Source organism: Scardinius erythrophthalmus, assembly GCF_964197995.2.
Source record: "Scardinius erythrophthalmus genome assembly, chromosome: 4".
Lineage (NCBI taxonomy): Eukaryota > Metazoa > Chordata > Actinopteri > Cypriniformes > Leuciscidae > Scardinius > Scardinius erythrophthalmus.
In genome coordinates, this window is record NC_138224.1 from 37,800,344 (window position 1) to 37,818,339 (window position 17,996).

Here is a 17,996-nt window from a genome sequence, read left to right on the forward strand (position 1 = left end):
AATCTAATTGTTATTAAACCAGAAAATGTTGCTATTGGTAATCAAAAACAATTTTTAAAGCTAGGTCTTCTAAACATTAGATCACTCACACCTAAGGCAGTTATTGTAAATGAAATAGTCACAGATAATAGCTTCGATGTACTTTGCCTTACTGAAACCTGGCTTAAACCAAATGATTATTTTGGTTTAAATGAGTCTACTCCTCCTGGATACTTCTATAAGCATGAGCCCCGTCTGAATGGTCGTGGCGGCGGTGTTGCAACAATCTATAGAGATTTTCTCAATGTTACTCAGAAAACGGGTTATAAGTTTATTTCATTTGAAGTACTTGTACTAAATGTTACGCTCTTAGATGATAGAAAAACATCCCTATTATCTCTAGCCTTGGCTACCGTATATAGACCGCCTGGGCCTTACGCTGATTTCCTAAAAGAGTTTGCAGATTTTCTCTCAGACCTATTAGTTAACTTCGATAAAGCATTAATTGTTGGAGACTTTAATATCCATGTAGATAATCAAAATGATGCGTTAGGGGCTGCGTTTACTGATTTATTAAACTCCTTTGGGGTCAAGCAAAACATTACCGGACCGACTCATCGATTTAATCATACACTCGATTTAATTATATCACATGGAACCGATCCAACCGATATAGATATCATTCCACAAAGTGACGATGTCACTGACCATTACATGGTAACTTGCATATTACGTACTCCTGTAATATATCATGCTGCGCCGCGTTATCGATTAGGCAGAACAATCCTTCCATCCACCATAGATAATTTTTCAAACAGCTTATCGGATCTGTCTCAGCTGCTCAGTGAACCCAAACAAACAGATGAACTTGAGGAATTAACTAGCACTATGAGCACCATTCTCTCTGGATCATTGGATATTGTTGCGCCCATTAGATTAAAAAAGGTCAGAGAGAAAAGTAAAGCACCATGGTACAACAGTACTACGCGTGTTCTAAAGAGAGAAACCCGTAATTTAGAGCGTAAATGGAAACAAACCAACTTAGAGGTCTTTAGAATCGCATGGAAAGACAGTATGTCACGTTATAAAAAGGCCCTAAAAGCGGCCAGGGCTGAGCATCTACGCAAACTAATAGAAAACAACCATAACAATCCTAAGTTCTTATTTAACACCGTGGCGAGACTAACAAATAAACAGATGTCTCCTGAACAAAGTATTCCATTACAGTTTAGTAGTAATGATTTCATGAAGTTCTTCACTGAGAAAATAGAAAACATCAGAACCACAATTGTAAACGTTCAATCCTCAATCGCGCCTTATAATTCAGCCTCAATTATCACGCCGCAAGAACAATTACAGTGCTTTTCAACTATAGAACAAAAAGAGTTAAATGAATTTATCATTTCCTCTAAAACAACAACATGTTTATTAGATCCCATACCAACTAAACTATTAAAAGAAGTGTTACCTGTAGTGGAAGAGCCTCTCCTCAATATTATTAACTCGTCTTTATCTTTAGGTCATGTTCCAAGAACATTTAAATTGGCAGTTATAAAACCTCTCATTAAGAAACCACAATTAGATCCGAATAATCTAGTAAATTATAGACCCATTTCAAATCTACCTTTTATGTCTAAAATACTAGAAAAAGTTGTGTCCGCTCAACTGGGCTCTTTCTTACAAGAAAATGACACCTATGAAAAGTTTCAGTCTGGATTCAGGCCGCATCATAGCACTGAAACTGCGCTCGTTAAAATCACAAATGATTTACTTTTAGCTTCTGACCAAGGCTGTATCTCAATATTAGTTTTACTTGATCTTAGTGCTGCGTTCGATACTATAGATCATACAATACTCTTAGATCGACTACAAAATTATACTGGTGTTCAAGGACAAGCATTAAGCTGGTTTAGATCGTATTTATCTGACCGCTACCATTTTGTTTATTTAAATGGAGAAAAATCTATCATAACTCCAGTAAACTATGGAGTGCCGCAGGGATCTGTGTTAGGCCCTCTATTATTCTCAATATATATGCTGCCACTTGGAAATATTATAAGGAAACATGGAATTAGTTTCCATTGTTATGCTGATGACACTCAAATCTATATTTCATCACGGCCAGATGAAAACGCTAAATTATCCAAATTGACAGAGTGTGTTAAAGATATAAAAGATTGGATGACGCATAATTTTCTTTTATTAAATCCAGACAAGACAGAGGTACTACTTATCGGTTCAAAAAACCACCCACAAAACCTCTCACAATACAACTTTAACATAGTAGGATGTCCTGTTACTTCATCCTCTACAGTAAAAGACCTGGGTGTTATATTAGACTGCAACCTGTCTTTTGAAAATCATATTTCATATGTTACAAGAACAGCCTTTTTCCACCTTAGAAACATTGCTAAGCTACGTAATATGCTATCAGTTTCTGACGCAGAAAAGTTAGTTCATGCATTCATGACCTCGAGACTAGATTACTGTAATGCGTTATTAGCCGGTTGTCCTGCATCCTTAATAAACAAGCTACAGTTAGTCCAAAATGCCGCCGCTAGAGTTCTAACTAGATCAAGAAAATATGATCATATAACACCGATTTTATCATCCCTACATTGGTTACCTATAAAGTCCCGTATTAATTACAAGGTATTGCTACTGACTTATAAAGCCCTAAACGGCTTAGCTCCAGTCTATTTAACCGATCTTCTATCGCCCTATAATCCATCGCGCTCTTTAAGATCACTAAATTCGAGGCTTTTGGTCATACCTAGGATATCCAGATCCACCAAAGGAGGGAGAGCATTTTCACATTTAGCACCAAAACTCTGGAATAGTCTTCCGGATACTGTTCGTTGCTCAGACTCACTCTCCCAGTTTAAAACTAGATTAAAGACGCATCTCTTCAGCCAGGCATTCATATAATACTTTTAATCCTACAGTTAAATCCGACCTCTAGTTCATAAACGCCAGAGGAGAACTGGCCCCCGACTGAGCCCGGGTTCTCCCAAGGTTTTTTTTCTCCATTAGGTCACCTGATGGAGTTTTTCGGTTCCTTGCCACTGTTGCCTTTGGCTTGCTCAGTTGGGGATATTTGGGGATATTTAATTGAATTAATCAATCAACGATACTATTGATCAGCATTACCGAACGTAGACGTTCCACTAGAAACAAACATTGATGTATTGTTCTAATTTATTACTGTGAAGCTGCTTTGATACAACCTGTGTTGTGAAAAGCGCTATATAAATAAACTTGACTTGACTTGACTTGAAATTAAATCCGGGTGCACGCTGTGAGATTTTGGCCGTGATTTGGCCATCTGAGACAAATTTTGTAAATCCTCAAGAATCTTCTGATCCTAGGCTACAATTGGAAGTCTTTGAACATTAGTTAGACATGTTCACAGACAGTGACCCTTACGATCAAATTTGACCTCAGATGAAATTCTGGCAGTGTCAGAAGATTTGACTCACAGTCCTGCAGTGTGACTTCTAGGACGACCGTCAAATTGTCTTTGTTTTTTAAGACAATCCGTGACCAAAATATATTTCTTTGTAGCCACCATTTCAATCCTGTGTGTAACGCAGCTCACTGTCACCGAACGCGTCATTGATTGATGATGTAAAACTCCGGACAAGTTTTCTTGCGTGTGTCCGTCTTTAGCGCGTCTTGACTGTCGTAGAGTCTGACATTAATGACAACCCTGATCTTACAGTGTGACATGGCTTACAGCGAGGATCATGTTCGTACACTCCGAAAAGCACTAATCGCAAAGGACTATTATAAATCGCACAGTGTGCACCCGGCTTTAGATAAACAGTGTTTTGAAGGATTATATAAACACACATAAACTGATAATGTACTGAGAATAAAATTTCCAGTGATACATGTCCAATTAACTGATATTCAGCTTTCCAAAAGCAATATTCCAAGACACAGAAATACATACAAGGCGTGAAACTGCAGAGAGTATACACAATTATAATATTTGTTTGTGTATTTCAGATAATTTTTTTTGTTGTTGTTGTGGGGACCAAATGTCCAAAGGATAGTAACTGCTTTCCTGTTTGTTCACGAGACGTTTCGCATAAAGCCTATTGTTTGATGCTTCTGGTGTCTCTATAGCAATGAGAATACACAAGTCATTATTGTGAGCAGCTGTGCTGCAGTAGAAAGAGAGTTTAAAAGCTCCTGTGTTAATCAGTGTGTGAATGAATTTGAAATACTCACAGCAAAAAAAGCTGCTGGATATCCAGAGAAAACAGCCTTCTCTTGGATTCTGTTTCTATCTACTCTTTCTTCCTGAACCATCAGATACCTGGAAGTATCAGCAAAGGATTCATTGATTTCTAGCCCTTGCATTAGCTTTACTACTAGATATATTTATGGAGATGAGAAATAAAAACCCGCCCTGTACAACTATGATTAGCTGTTCGGCCGAGCTTTTGATGATGTTTTGGAAAGGCCGAAGGTGATCGGTTGGTCTTTGTCACATGACCTGCGCAAATGGAATCGGAATCGGCGCAAATGGAAAGATTAGCTTCCATTATGAGCGCGCTTGCCACACACCTACATTTGGAATAACTTAATAACTTGAGCGCACAAAAGACGCAATATGTGAACGGCCCCTAAAAGCGGACATTGCGTCTGAAATGAAAGGCAAAAACGACTATTTATTTGGCTTTACTCTGTTACATGAAAATTGAAATATGTAATGTCATAACTATAATGTTTTGAGAGTTTACTTATGTAATTGTTGCATTAGGCTATGAATTGCAGTAGCCGTGCAATCCAGACAGGGGTGTAACGTATTGAGCTTTAGACCTCACTATATTTAGTGGCTAGAGGTAGAATGGTTGATTCTCCTCTAAATAGAGGAGAATGGTCCTTTGATGAGGGGTTTCCTCCTGGGGATCTACAGGTAGCACTCTAGCACATGCAGGCTTGTGCTGTAAACGGCACTAACCGCCAACCGCAGAAGAAGGCGAAGGTAAAAAGGCTCCAATACAAACCTTTACTAAATAGAAATTCTAGCGGGTACAGGCAGGCAGGATACTCACACACTAAGTATAACAGGTGACACAGATGACGACGATTAACTGAACAGGTGATACAGAAGAACTAATAAAGGTTGACATGGAAACGGATGAGTGACGGGAAAACAGAACAAAAGACATGTGACTAACACAAACAGAACACAACTGTGACAAACATGACCACAAAGCACATAATTATATGCATCTAAGGATTTATATGCCTGCAGTTGTTCCTTTGTGTAAATACACTGGGCTTCTCTATGAGATAAGTGTATATATCGGGCCATGTGATTGCTGGCCACTTAGACATATCTGTGATCCATTCATGGTCTGAAATAGCGTAGGGATCTGGTAATGTCTCACTGTTACTGAGAGTTCATTTCTTAAAATAAATAATCGGCGGAGTCCGCACTACCTAGGCTTCCAAAGTAATTCATGCTAGCCATTTCCTCACTGTCACACACCTAGCTGTCACGCGTCTCATGTCTTGTACAGTATGTTTACAGTATCAAATTTATTTTAAATGTGGCGGTTCGTGACATAGCCTTGTCGTAAACATTTAGGATAGAAAGGCTCAACAACCAACAAAAGCATGTAAGTTCATGAATTCATAGGCTATGTCAGGTTTTTATGATTCGCAAATTTAGTTGGACGATTTCATTCAGAGACCTGATGACTATAAAGTAGTCCTTATGGGGGACATTGTGTCAAAATGATTTACGACTTTGACCTTTGTGACAGGTTGAACTTCCGGTGACCTTTATGATTGATGGGTGAACTTCCGGGATGCGGTCATGGGATTAACCTATTGACCCTGCTAGCCTATCGATCATGTTGTATGACAGTTAGTTTTGAACTATGACCTAGCTAGGACTAAATCATAATTTTGACGGGTAGTTTTGTCCTATATTAATAGAACAGATGTTTTTTGCCGTTTGTTTGAACTTTGTCCCAGTTATATGTGTGTGTGTGTGTGTGTGTGGTTATATGGCTTGTGTCAGAGAACTGCGCCCCCCTCCCATTACATTCCTGAGCAGTATATAAATGGGGCCAGTTATTTCATATATGTGACATTCAGTTATTTCACATTTATATATAAAACATTCTATAATTTATATAATATAATCTAAAACAATTAAAGGTTGAAAAAACATTTAGTTATTTCACATTCATATGTAAAACATCCTTTATATAATATAAATTATATAGTAATTATCATGCTAAAGTTCTTTTTAAAAGTGTATAACATAAATTATATAATCTAAAGCAATTTAACTAAGGTTGAAAAATATTCTGTTCTTTTAAAAGCTTACTAAAACCAATAGTTTTAGCTGAATAAAATCATCTTACCTTATTTTAGAAAGTTGAAGTATACCATTGATGTCCACAAAAATGCAATGTATGAATGGATTCAAAATTGTTTTACACAACTGAATTCACATAGTCATTCCTGAATGACCTCACACTGTCTCAAAACATAAGGAGCGCGCGCGTGTCTGTGTGTCTATGCGCGCGTCCTCTTCCTACGAGCTCTGACCCCCCTCCTTACAGTGTAACTGTCAAGTGAATCTCACACTAACAAAAGTTGAAAACATGCCTTTAAAAGTATAATATAAATATCTTATTGATCCAATTGTTTTAGTTTTAGATGAATAAAAAATGACTGAGTTAAAATTAACTCATCAATGTCCATACCATTCATGTCCACAAAAATAATTAAACTAAAGTTGAAAAACATACCTTTAAAAGTGTATAATATAAAATAAAATATCTTGCTAAAGTTGAAAAACATACCGTTCCTTAAAAGTATAATATAAATATCTTATTGATCCAACTATTTTAGTTTTAGATGAATAAAAAATGACTGAGTTAAAATTAACACATCAATGTCCATACCACTGATGCACAGAAAAATAATTAAACTATAGTTGAAAAACATACCTTTAAAACTGTATAAATGTAATGGTTATAAAATAATTTTACTAAGGTTGAAAAAAATATTCAGTTCTTTTAAAAGAATATAACATAAAAAGCTTACTAAAACCAATTGTTTTAGTTTTAGATAAAAGTAAATAAAATCATCTTACCCTATTTTAGAGAGAGAGTTGAAGAAGTGGCTCCTAACACATCATTGTCCATTGATGTCCACAAAAAATGCAATGTATGAATGGATTCAAAATTGTTTTACACAACTGAATTCATATAGTCATTCCTGAATGTCTCTCAAAGCACCGTCTCAAAACATAGGGAAGCGCGCGGTGTGTGTGTGTGTATGTGTGTGTGTGTGTGTGTGTCTGTGCGCGCCCCTTCACGTGAGCCTTGACCCCTCTCCTTCGCATACCAAAGCACAGTGAAAGTGAGGAAGGGGTTTCCTAATATCACACTCACAAAAGTTGAAAAACATACTGTTCCTTAAAAGTGTATAAATAAAATGGTTATATAAATATACTGAAACCAATTATTTTAGATGAATAAATAAAATTCATCTTACATGTTTAGAGTTACAACTCTTAAGAGAGTTACCATAAATCACAGAGGTTCTCTCTCACACCAGCGTCTCTGACTCAGAGGGGTGTATTCAGTGATGGGATGAGACATTTTGAATGGTGTGTTAAACTTATAATCCTAAAAGTTTAAATGACATCTTTTAAAAATAAAAGATGTTTTAAATAAATTATTAAAAGTCTTAATAAAAAACAAATATTCTACAACGATGGTCTGTGGAAAAACGGTGCTTAACGGTGACCTAAAGTATAATTGTTATTAAACAATGTCTGTTCAAAAACTGTACTTGGTCGTCTTAAATCTCATTTATATGAAAAAGATTCAATCAGCATTTTTTGTCCATGCTGGGTTTCAATTTTTATGGTGGGGGCTTTCCATAGCTATCCCGTACACCTAAAAACGACCATCACAGAAAACTACATTAAAAATGAATAATTTTATAAATGAAACATTTTATAAAATGTAAACAAAGTTTTAGCTAAATAAAAACACCTTACATTTCCAGAGAGGTGAAGTAGTTCTTTATGCAATGATAAAAATAATCCAAAAAAGCAAATAGTTTAAGTTGTCATAAACAGAGCAAAAGAAAACAAATCCTTCAGTGATAAACTACAGTGTGAACTGAAGCTTCAGGATATAGGGCGACAGAACAGATGAGTCTCGGCGGACAATGTCGCAGTAAATCTAGTCTGCTAACGCCTTTCCAGAGTACATCCAGAGTTTACACTAATTTCATTTAAAAGCATAACCTTAAAAGTTTAAATCAAATCTTTAAAATCATATCTTCTTAGAAGATTTATGTATTATTGTGACTAAGCAGCGTCTGTCCAAAAACTTTAGATTGTTACATACAACATACAACATGAAACATGTTGTCAAAGTTTGTCACAATGTTTTTTAAGAAATCCTAGGACTTCACATTGCTCTTATTTAGTCAAAGTTGTATCATTTGGAAAATCAAAGTAAAAATCATACATCGTCTTAATTCAGAGTATAAGTATAATAGACTAGGCAGAATTTCTGAAAATGTGCTTATTTAAAGTGCTGGAGGCATTTTGTGATTATTTATATTATACAACATTTCTAGGGGTATTAAGGGGTGCTGAATCCAAATCTGCTGTATATGAAGCTCAAAAATGTCCCAAAATGCCTCAAAATTGAGAAATTCAAAATGGCCGCCACCGCCAGGCTGAAATCAATTTTTCAGTATATCTTTTTGACTAAACAAGGTACAAACATGAAATAAATGTGCTTTTGTAAGTTTTCCTACATGGGCAATTCAATGCCATATTCAGACTTTAGATGTCATGTGAAGAAACTGCTTAGATATTGCAAAAATAGTTGTTTTTAACTATGAACTATTATTAACTAATTAATAATTAAGTTATTATTATTAATATTATCAGGCTACTTTTACTTAGTTTGTATTATGTATTGTATTACTTAGTTAGTTATGAGGTAAAATGTGTCAAATGTGCTGCAATGCACTCCCAAACCTTTGCCCTCCCCAATATCATACCACCCCTCCCCCGAGCTTAGCCTTTCTCACACTTCTCAGAACAGCTGATCGGAAACATAAGACAGCTAACAGGTAAAGTCATGTGTCAGTGTATATTTTCATAATGTGACATGTTTTCATAAACATCCCAAGGGGATCAATAACGTTTCTATCTATCTATGTAGTTTAAATAATTGCAGTATATATTTTAGCATTTTTGATCACTAAAAGAAGCCTATTAGCGCAATTAGCTAGATGACATCAAAGTCAGTAAACTTAACACACTTGACACATGACACTGACTGATTGGAGGAAATGCTTTAAATTTATTTCATTTAACCCTTTCGCACGTACGATCACACCGGTGTGATCAGTCTAGGCTGGTCCCTGGAGCATACGATCACACCGGTGTGATTAGAATGGTCAGTGCATCACGTGATCAAGTGCTAAATTCAAATGTGCTTTCGCACGTTGGCTGGCACTGAGCCAGAGACAGGGGCGCTCAGAGCTGTCATATCTCAAAACTTTACAGTGTTTTCAACCACATAGGGCCCTATTTTAACGATCTGAAACGCAAGTGTCAAAGCGCAAAGCGCAAGTAACTTTGTGGGCGGGTCTCGGCGCTGTTGCTATTTTCCCGGCGGGATAAATGACTCTTGCGCCGGGCGCAAATCTAAAAGGGGTTGGTCTGAAGTAGCTTCATTATTCATAGGTGTGGTTTGGGCGTAACGTGAAATAAACCAATCAGAGCATCATCTCAAATTCCCTTTAAGAGCAGACGCACTTTTTCCTAGGCGTATTGCTATTATAACGGCGGATTTGCCAGGCGCGCGTCAAGAGGGGTTCACAGCCGAGGAGACCAACGCTCTCGTCACGGCCGTAAAAGAGAGAAGTGACATTGGGGATGGGAGAAACACACCCAAATTAGCTTCGGTTAAACAGGCATATAATAATGTGGGTAAATGTGTAAGCTAGATGTATGCTTTTATAATAAATTATTATATTTATAATAAATTGTCTATCTATCTATCTATCTATCTATCTATCTATCATTTGTAATAATATGATTTGCAAAAATGAAAACTGCTGCTTCTGTGTAGATTAGAGAATCACAGTGTATGAGCGTTGTGCACTCTATACATTATGGTCAAGCATGCGCCCTTAAAATAGCATAATGAACAACGCGCAACGCGCCACTGACTTTAGACTAGGTTTTTTCTGGCCAGTGGCGCAATTGTTTTATGGAACAGTAAAATAGCACCAGGGAACGTTTGCGCCGGAACACGCCTCCTTTTTTGCGCTGAACTGCCCAGGGAGCGCAAGTTCATTCCCTAGTTTAGCGACGTGCTTCTGTGGAGGGAAAAGCGCGCTTTGCGCGGGTGCAAAATAGGAATGAAACATGCGTCGGTGTACAAAGTCAATTGCGCTGGGTGCAAGATAGGGCCCATAATGTTTATTTTAGGTTTCAGACATATAAATTCACATAAGTACTAAAAAAAAACAATACATTTAGAGTATGTAAAATACACACTGATGTCTATGGAAGAGGCAATAATAATCCCTTCCATTATAATTAGACACGTCTTATTCATATCAGATACACATTGTGTAAGTAACTTCAAAGTTTACTCTATTCTTCTCCCAGTTCACCAGCCACTTATGTATTTCGGGAGAAGTGGATGAATTCACGTGTTGTAAATCCAACAGATCCGATTCTCTGAACTGCGTCTGGGGCACAAACTAACATGGCTGCGCCCATCGCGCATACAGCTCAACTAACGCGATTGTTATAAAGGTGTTTAAACAACAAAACACTTCCACTTGCATATATTTGACAATCGGATTATCAGTTATCATAGTTATTCATAGTTAAAAACAACTATTTTTGCAATATCTAAGCAGTTTCTTCACATGACATCTAAAATCTGAATATGGCATTGAATTGCCCATGTAGGAAAACTTACAAAAGCACATTTATTTCATGTTTGTACCTTGTTTAGTCAAAAAGATATACTGAAAAATTGATTTCAGCCTGGCGGTGGCGGCCATTTTGAATTTCTCAATTTTGAGGCATTTTGGGACATTTTTGAGCTTCATATACAGCAGATTTGGATTCAGCACCCCTTAATACCCCTAGAAATGTTGTACAATATAAATAATCACAAAATGCCTTCGGGGTTCTGATTTTGTGAAATTTGACCCTGTCTATAAGTATAAGATCGTATAAGATCATTTTTACTCCTATCTCCCGAACTAGGGTGAAACCCTTTACTGAGAATATACCACCGGTCATCTACTCAAAATATATGTAGAAGTTTCAAATGTTAGCATTTGTTGATGGTGGCCGCATGAACAGACTTTGGGGAGAGCTATAGCAGAAAGCATGCCCTTTGACCTCCTCGATTTTAGAGGCTTTTTTGTTAAAGATTTCTCCCATCTAGCGGTTCTCCCATCTACTCGCTTTTTCAACTTTGGTAAATGTGTCAAGAAGCTATGACAACGTGTTTTCCGATAGCGCTTCATCGAGTTTAATTGTACATGTTCTACCGTTATGCCGTCTATATAATGATTTACACAACCAAGCTCGTCATTTAGACCGTGCCTTTGACTTACCCGTCGAGAAGAACGCAGGCAACTTCCCTTTCAAAGTGTTTCCACCTGGGAAAAGCTATCCCGATATTTATTTACATACCGATAAATAAAATGTTTGCTTTTTGGCGACGACCAGTGCAGCCTTTCAAATGTGCCTGGGGCAGTATCAACACCTCCCATATGGTCTAGCGGTTAGGATTCCTGGTTTTCATCCAGGCTGCCCGGGTTCGACTCCCGGTATGGGAAGACAATTTTTTTACATCGCCAACAAAATTCAAGTTATTCAAGTTCATCAATAATCATTTTTAGTTATGCATAGTCTTAGAGGTGTCGAGTTAGGCTAGCGCTTTTTGTACCTCTCTGGTCTTTTTCAAGATGGCGGAACGACACGGAAGTTTCCTTGGACATACCCGCCCCATGTAAATAAAGATAAGAAATGATCTGATTTTAAGAAAGATCATTTTACACCCATGAGGACATATTTTATGAATACAGACAATGATTTTAGCTAATAAAATACCATTTTTCAACCCGAGCGAATCTACACATGAGAGGCCTTCAGAAGTCATAACTTCAGCGGCTTAGGCCCATTGGTGTAGGTATTTGTAAAAATCAAATACTCTATTACACTTTTTAAAGTTAGAATAAAAAGACCTGTAGTGTTGTCTGACACAAGGCCATTAACTTGTTTTATAAATGTACTTTGCTTATTTCTACAAATATCAACCTGATAAATGAAAATCAGAAAAAAGAAAAACAGTGTTTTAAAATACAACTAAACCATGATAATGTTTAGTTTAGATGTTGATGACTCAGGCATAGTGCAACCAGATTTCTCTAACATCTCACTCACAACGCAAAACGTTGTAAATAAACATTTTCAAACTGTAATTTAGCTATATTTTATTGATTAATAATATGTTGATTTAAAGTTTTTGTTATTAACTAATACCTTTATCTTTTAACATCCGGCACAAAATGAAAGAGATGAATTATTTGAAAAAAGGAATATTCACAATCTACACTATACAGTTAGATTTTCTCCTACTTAGTATCTGTGGGTGTATTTTTACACACTCTTGTAAAGACTATGGACTAACTTTAAAAAACAAAACAAAATTTGTGAAAAAACACATACACATCATTTCTTAACTAAGCAACTGTTTCTTAAATTATCAGACACTCACCGCACCGATGTTAACATCACCATATATTGTGTTTTCTACCATGATTGTAGTAACTATTGTCCCACCATTCTTCTGGGCAATTGTGAAGTTAAGCTGATTAGGGTTCTGAATTAATGGCTGTCCGAATGATGTAGAAATATTATGCTGTCGTTGTGGAAGGTTGTTAGGCTGTTGATTTGTCATGTTTCCAGAATGTGTTTGAACGCTCAGCGTTTGAATGTCACCATCTGTTAAAAAATTTACATTTTTTAAGAAGATTGAAGATTGAGAACCATATTGACTACTAACAAAGTAAATTATAAATCTTTTCCTACGTTTGATATTCTTTTTTCTGATTTTTTTCACTACGGACTTGATCCTTTTTAATGCTGTTTTCTCTCCATATTTATTCTGTAGTTCCTCTACTGTGTCTTCCAACCTCTCTGTTGTTCTTCTCCAACTGTGTTAACCAAAGACAAACAGTTAGAAGAATAAAATGTATGTACAATAGCAAAAATAAAGTTAACATAAAATAAACACATTCATACACCAGTACAAAGTCAATGAATCGGCTGATGCTGCAGTGTTAGAGCACATGCTGGCCGGTGAACAGACGCACAGCAAGTTAAACCAGAGTTAAAACAATAGTCTATGTTAGGCCAATAACAATAATAGTCTACGTTAGGACAATAGTATCTGATAATAGCTGATAACGGTCAAAGTGTGAGATAAGGTGCAAGTAGCTAAACTAAACATTTCATATTTTTCAGAAATGTTTTGAGAAATGTTAAACAATGAGAAAAATAATCAAACTAATCAACTTTTTTCTAATTTCTTTTTTTTCTAAATTGTGATTTAATGTGAGAGGAGAAGAAACACATAACGTGTACATGAATGAATGTGTACAATTTAATAAACATATTTACCTAACATCCATAGCCTTCAGTAAATTAAGGCTAAGTTCCTTTTTGTGGACAAAGTGAACTTTGGAGCGCTTAAAATGGTCATATGGAACTCTTTTATCAAAAAATATGTTGATAATGATTAGTTATGCCAAATGATAGTTTGGCATGCATGGGATTGTTTGTCCATAGGCTAGTGAGAGAGAAATGCATTCTACAATGATATAAAAAATATGTCTTCAATAAATGCCTATTTTTTTTTATTCTATTCTTTAATCCACGCATAAAATAGTTTTTTTACAATTCAACCTCTGGATACTGCGTCACTCCCACACATTGCATCGTAAGCGCATAATATTACCTGCTCAAGTACTTCTTGATGAGTTTCTTCTGTATTAAACAGCGAATCTTCTCAGTCAGATCGTCGCAAGATCTCAGGAATCCTCTCACACTGCTCGTGTTCACGCACTCCATCGCTGCAGTTGTGTGTATGACTGAACGATTCAAACTTCCATAAAGCGTGCCAAAACAGCAACGCGGAGATGTGACGTCACGTGTAGAGCGGGCGTTCGTAAAAAGCACATCTTTGCATTTCTTCTGAAACACCCTGTTTTGAAATTGTTTAACAATTTTTAACATCACCATTCTCAATCTATTGTAGCCGGTCTATTTTCCTTACACTTTTAACACTTATCGAATTGCCGAGTGTGATTGTAATGTTTTGTATGGCGTTTTCTTTACACTTTCCCCCCGGATATCATATTTGTTATATATCTCTTTGGTCATATACGACAGTATTCGCATGAATTGGCTTGATTTGATAAAATCTTCAAGTGAGACATTTACATTATATCATTATATCGTCCTAGTTTTTAAATAACGCTAAAATGTATATGTTAACCCTTTATGCGGATATGCCGCACAAGGTTCTCTGTTCTCTGGTTCTATGTTTTTTAAAAATAAAGACAAGGATGTCTCTTTCTATAAGCGACCCTCAAAATCTGTGCATACAAAGCTACTTTTGTCTCATTGTTTGAAGAAAAACTAAAATGAAATACATCCTACTTTCTAAATGTGTGTTACAGAACTTATGTTGAACAATTCACCCATGTAATGTTTAATCAGATTTTGTAACTGGATTGAGTGAAAATAATAAACTTCTCTCTGGAGGACTTGGATAGGACTTGGACCCAGGACTTGTTGTTTATGCAGGACCTAGTTATTTATGGCTTTACTGATGACAACCCCTATTCAGCCCCTCCAGCGGGGTGGGTGGACCTCAGCCTGATAAATATTTCAGGACATTGCACGCTCTACTCTAGCTCTACTAGCCTCGGACGGCTGCGCCACTGCAACAAAAGTTGAAAGTCCTGTTTGTCTGACCCACAAACTTCCGAGCATTAACGCACGATTGTACCGCAAGGGAGATTCCAGGAACATTCCAGGAGATTCAGGAGACTCTTCGAAAAGCTGAAAAAATGGCGACGCAAAACCTGATGGAGAACGACTCCCCGTTGAGTTCTGGCGATACGGGGTACAATTATCCTCCGGTGTGTGAGTGTGCCACGGGCAAAGAGTGTCGTTTAAGAGCTGCGCTGGACTCTATGTTTAAAGATCATTTTAGAGGCCAAATGGTTGGCTTGATGCACAGGATCATCGACGCTGCGTGTGATATGAAAAAAGATTACACACGAAAAAAGATTTGTTACAAGATGAAAAAAGATTTGTCACACGTATGGCAGGATACCAAACGTGTGACAAATCTCAAAAATGAAATGGACGTCGTAAGAGGCTTGACAAAGCCATGGCCTGATGTAACGCCCATGTTTTTTAACGGCAAAGAGCCGATCGGCGTAATCCGCAGAAAAGTTCTGGATGTGTTGGGTGGATGTTGCGACGAATTCGAAATCACAGAAATTCTCGCTATATGGACATTTGTAACGGATCTCTGTGTGTCACTGGTGTCAAAAAATGCAAAAACTGACGTTGAAACAATTAGTTGAAAGTCTGGTCAACTATACCCTGGAGCAAAACATGATAGCCTGCAGAGATTTTCTATTCTGGTTAGACCATCTGTAAATGTCTTTCACTCAAATTTCTTCTTCAATGTATGAAAGTATAATGTTGAAATAAAAAAATTACAAAAAGACTATTGCGGTCATGTCTGAGCTCATAAAAATAGTATTATAATAATAATATTTAGAATACTACATGATTTAAAAGATTAAATATTTGTTTTCTGCATTTTAATTACTGTATTCCCGAGGCGGCAATACAGTTGTATCATATCAAATGATACAACTAATTTCCCCGCTGTGTACAGAGCATAAGAAAGGACATTTTGTGGTGTTGTTCTTTGTTCTCATTACATTTTTTAATAAGATGATGTGTTCTGTCATGGACGACTAGACACTAGTCATGGGATGTCCGGCAGAGAAAAGGGCTTGAGTGGATACGCCCTGTGGCCCCATTTTTATGTCTTCATCAAAAGTGCCCTTTCCCCGCTTCGCAACGAAGCCATCCTCTTTCCACCCCTGCGACACCCGTTACATCGACCACCCCGGCATCCGTATCAGGCCAAACGGAGGAGTTTACTTAAACATGGATATGTCTCACCAGCGCCCTCCGGCTTGTCAGAATCCTGACATGCGTCGGGAACAGGAACGCTTTGACACCTTTCAGAATTGGACTCTTGCACCAGTAGCTCCGGCCGAGCTTGCCAAAAGTGGTTTCTACTACCTTGGCCAGGGCGACAGAGTGGCTTGCTTCAGTTGTGGAGGCCAGCTTAGCAACTGGGAACCGGGAGATCTGGCAGTATCAGAACACCAGAGGCATTACCCCCACTGCCGCTTCGTTCGAGATGACCGTGCAGATAATGTACCTTTATCTATCCTTTCCAATGTATCGGCAATGCAACAGTGTGAAGACCGGTTGCTCACATTTGTCTACTGGCCCTCAAGAATAACTGTTCGACCAGACCAATTGGCTAAGGCTGGTTTTTACTATGGTGGTCGTAATGATGACGTGAAGTGCTTTTGTTGCGATGGTGGACTCAGATGTTGGGAGTCTGGTGATGATCCATGGGTAGAACATGCCAAGTGGTTTCCAAGATGTGAATACCTGCTGCAAGAAAAGGGCCAAGAGTTTGTCCATCAGATTCAAGCAAGATTTCCAAGACTATTTGAGCGGCTATTGACTAATGGAGACAGCGACTCAAGAGAATTTGTGAGAGAACAAGAGAACAATCCTGTGGTGACGTCTGCTTTAGAGATGGAATTTGAGTGTGGCCTGACGGTCCAGACAAATGAAGCTGCATCACCGAGTCAAGATCTTTCAGACTTGCCTATGGAGGAACAGTTAAGAAGACTTCAAGAGGAGCGCATCTGCAAAGTTTGCATGGATAAGGAAGTGAACATTGTCTTCATCCCCTGTGGTCACCTAGTTGTGTGCAAAGAATGTGCGCCTTCTCTGAGCAAGTGCCCCATATGTAGAGGATTGGTCAAAGGCGCTGTCCGTACTTTCCTATCATAAAATTTACATTTAACATGATGCATAAAAACAATGTAACCAAAATTAAATAAGAGCAACTAATATTTGGTCTTGTTTCAGAGTCGGTGAAAACTATGTGAACTTTGATGAGGCCGAGAACAATAGCGCTGTTAAACAAGAATCCAGGTATAAACAAGATATAATAGTTAGACGATTTATCTAACGCTTGAAATTGACGATAGGTTAAAATATTTCAGCATTATGCAGAATAAAAAGAAGATCATAAAAAGAAGAGCAATTATTAAGACACAACGTCTGTTTTCTGGATCGGGCCTAAAAGACGGATGCCTAAAACTCTGGTGTGGACGGAATAAAAAATGAATCATCCCCCCTTTCACATGAATATAACACTTATCAACTGTAATTCATTAGCTTAACTGTGTATAATAACAAAATAAGTGTAATAGTTAGACGAGTTTAAACTGTAATAGGTAACAGATGTTTCGTAGACATAGCAGAAAGATTCACTCTCATACTAAACACTCTCATACTAGAAGGACCTATAATGTATAGGATACATTCCTATATGAACATGTTTGACCACGCTCTGAGACTATATACTTTTTGCAAACTGTACAAAAACAAAAAGAAGCAAAAAATGTCAATGACAAAACCCCCAAAAGTCAAAACTGATCACTATAGTGGCTTTTTCTGTGTATGTTTTTAAATGGCTCATGGTGATGAAGAATTAGAATTTACTATTCGTGCAATTTTATCTGCAGGTTTTACCAAAGTGTGGAACTTTGAATATGCCTCTCTCGGT

At 37.3% G+C, this 17,996-nt stretch overlaps 1 protein-coding gene across 1 annotated transcript; it reads left to right on the plus strand.

The window, feature by feature from the left end:
* Window positions 1–16,159: 16,159 nt before the first annotated feature.
* On the plus strand, window positions 16,160–17,215 carry LOC308689297 (putative inhibitor of apoptosis; the record flags this gene model as incomplete). Its single annotated transcript, XM_081362950.1, has 1 exon — window positions 16,160–17,215. One exon carries the CDS (start codon window positions 16,160–16,162, stop codon window positions 17,213–17,215), a length of 1,056 nt encoding a protein of 351 aa, XP_081219076.1.
* Between the last annotated feature and the right edge of the window lie 781 nt (window positions 17,216–17,996).